Below are 2943 nucleotides of genomic sequence, written 5' to 3'. Positions count from 1 at the left end.
AACTTCCAAGAGAAGTGGTGCTGGCTCCTACCCTGGAGGTCTTTAAGAGGAGGCTAGTTGTACACCTTGCTGGGGTCATTTGACCCCAGTACTCTTTCCTGCCATGGCAGGGGGTCGGACTTGATGATCTGCTCAGGTCCCTTCTGACCCTACTAACTATGAAACTATATCTAACTAGTGCTGACAAAGCATTTTTTTAAATGCAGTAAACTCTTTCCAGTGCACTTATCTGGAAGCGTGAGTCAAAAACTGCTTCCCCACCCCTATAAGTGACACTTTAAATAACAAGTCCACCATCAGCCATTGGCCATATTGCTAAGGACTGATGCATTTCATAGGAGCTCATTGTGAGACTGTCTACAGCTGATTTAATAATAAATTTGCTCTCATAAGTAGTAATAATCACACTGCTTTTTTGTTGGAATCAAACAAATTTCTTTCCTTAAATTAGGAAAAGAATTAGTTTACTACCTCTAACTCTATGTTCTCATACTATTAATATCTCACATGGTTCTTGTGATTGAGGAGACCTCCATCAAAAGTCAGTCCAACAACTTCACCAGACTTTGAGGCAAACTGTTCACCATCAGAGAAGCCCACGCAGGATACAAGAATCTCTATAACAACCCCTTTGTAACAACTGAGCAAGGAAGAGAATAGGCTGGAGTGAGCAGGAGGTTTGGCTTTCGGAGCCTCCTAATTGTGTGGAAGCTTGCTGGGGAACAGGGACGTGTATCAGGGTCCTAAACCACTACCATTGCCTCCCAGCCCTCTATGGCTTTCTCCTACTCCCATACTCTACTAACCCAAACTACACAGACCTCTGGGTAGATTCTTCTTTTGTTTCTGGAAGGCAAACTATGTTCCCAGTTTTCTGGAATACTCCTTAGTAGTCTGGAACAAGGAGATGGTCCTTTGAGGGCTGCACTTTCCCCTTATATGCAGAGTACCACTTCAGATCATTAACATAAACAAAACTTTCCCAGAATACCTCCCCAATCACTGCATTAACACCTTCCCATCTACATATTATCAAATCTTACATTGCTATCCATATAGTCTGTGCTCACTTAACAATAGCTTTCCTGGAAAATGGAAGCTGGAGAAAGCACAGTATTAAGTTTATTCACAATTACTATGATTGTTATCAGATTTCAAGGCTTCATTCAGAGTTGTACCATATTTCAATTATTTACTGAAGGCACATTATATAGCCACTATTACAAACTGTTCATAGCCTTATACACTAAATCACTGAGTTGTCGATTATTTAAAACTATCTCTCTCACAAAGCCTAAATTTATAAATCAGTTGTATCCAAGTTCACAAGCAATTTTGCTTCTTTTAACTTTGTATATGTTAATTATATTATTTCACCCTAAGAAGAAGCCTCCAATGAATCAAATACTTGTGGAAGGTAAATTTGTAAGTTTAGACAATTCTACAGAAACACACAATTCGAAGACAATATGCTGACATAAAGCACTCAAAAGCCACATACTAAATATGACAGTAACCAAGGACGTTTCTGGATTAATCATGGATAATTGTTTCCCTTCAAATTGGGAGTGCACAAACTTCAATATTTCAGGTGCCTAGGAAAGGATTCAGAGATTTCTTGAAGTACATGAAACCCATAAACTAAATGACCATGGGTACCCTGCACTGCAAATTCAGAAGCACTGCCTTGGAGATGCTGCAGTGTCAGTGACACGCTAAATGAGAAAATCTGTTTTAGTGCAAAAAGCTAGGTTGTGAACAAACCAAAGCTACAATTAGTAGCAGGATTGATATGAAATTTATACAGGCAACTACTTGCCAGTCCTGTGCCAAGGTGGATGGATACTGAAAAGGGTTAGGAAGGTGACACAAGTATATGAAATGCAGGTTAAAATATACCCCATCCTAATTCCAAGTCACCTTGTTTACTGGGTCTGATAACTTACTCCAGGTTTATTTTTACTTTAAAAGCAAGAGGAATCACAGAATCAGAAAATCAGGGTTGGAAGGGACCTGAGGAGGTCATCTGGTCCAAACCCCTGCTCAAAGCAGGGCCATCCCCAACTAGCCCCAGCCAAGGCTTTGTCTAGCTGGGGTCTTGAAAAACCTCCAAGGATGGAGATTCCACCACCTCTTCCAGTGTTTTACTTCCTTCCTAGTGGGAAAGTTTTTCCTAATATCTAACCTAAACTTCCCTTGCTGCAACTTGGGATTATTGCTCCTTGGTGCAATCAGCTTGGTATCTCAAGAACAGTCCCAGAGAGATTGCTTAGTAGGGACACTTTTTCCTTTTCAAAGCACCTGAGTATGAAGGTGATTCATTGGACTTGGACAAAAATAATTTAGTCATAAATTTCTCTTAATAGCAGTGCATCAATATCTCATTGCCTTGGCTGCTTTCTGCACCAAAAAAAAATCTCTCTCATGATCTGTAATAGAAATAGTATAAGAAGTTCCCTATAAAAATTACTCACCCCATTTCCTGTTTTACCAGCAACCAGGCAGCATGCTACAGGCCATCAGCCACACCCAGGAAGGAGAGAGAGAAAAAATGCAAGTGAAATCAAGGGCTTGGTAACATTCAAATTATCTGACAGCACTGTTGGTACAAGCCTATGCTGACAATCCTGCCAGTATTGTTCTGAAGGAAAAACTAATATTCACAAGGCACAGGAAACAACTGGAACTGTTTCCAAGATAACTAACCATCTTCATTCATTCTACTTGACAAATGAAGGTAAAAATCTCATCTTATTACTTTTGTTTTGTGTTTTCACTTTAAAGAGACCAACCCATTTCTTAAAAAGCATCCCCTCTCCTTGTAAAGAGAAGCCCTTGCTCTCAGAGTGAGCGGTCCCAAAACACAACGAATGAGAATCCTCTTCTCCCCACAGACACATTCAGAAGCTGAGGTACGGTTTTGGGGGGGGGGGGGGGGGGGGG

General features: G+C 40.6%; 1 protein-coding gene across 6 annotated transcripts in view; it reads right to left on the bottom strand.

Annotated features, from left to right (window-relative positions):
- PUS10 (pseudouridylate synthase 10) overlaps window positions 1-2943 on the bottom strand; it is a 68560-nt gene that overhangs the window by 38149 nt on the left and 27468 nt on the right. For 5 of the 6 annotated variants that reach the window (XM_019516634.1, XM_019516633.1, XM_019516631.1 and 2 more), the window contains one exon: window positions 2475-2509. In XM_019516634.1, the coding sequence (XP_019372179.1) occupies window positions 2475-2509 (35 nt within the window). Of the gene's footprint in view, window positions 1-507; window positions 1978-2474; window positions 2510-2943 lie in introns of those variants that run through there. The other variant, XM_019516635.1, reaches the window with a different exon arrangement.

The sequence above is a fragment of the Gavialis gangeticus genome, unplaced genomic scaffold, assembly GCF_001723915.1.
Source record: "Gavialis gangeticus isolate Ggan-Ray unplaced genomic scaffold, GavGan_comp1, whole genome shotgun sequence".
NCBI lineage: Eukaryota > Metazoa > Chordata > Crocodylia > Gavialidae > Gavialis > Gavialis gangeticus.
This window is presented reverse-complemented; position numbering and strand designations above follow the sequence as displayed.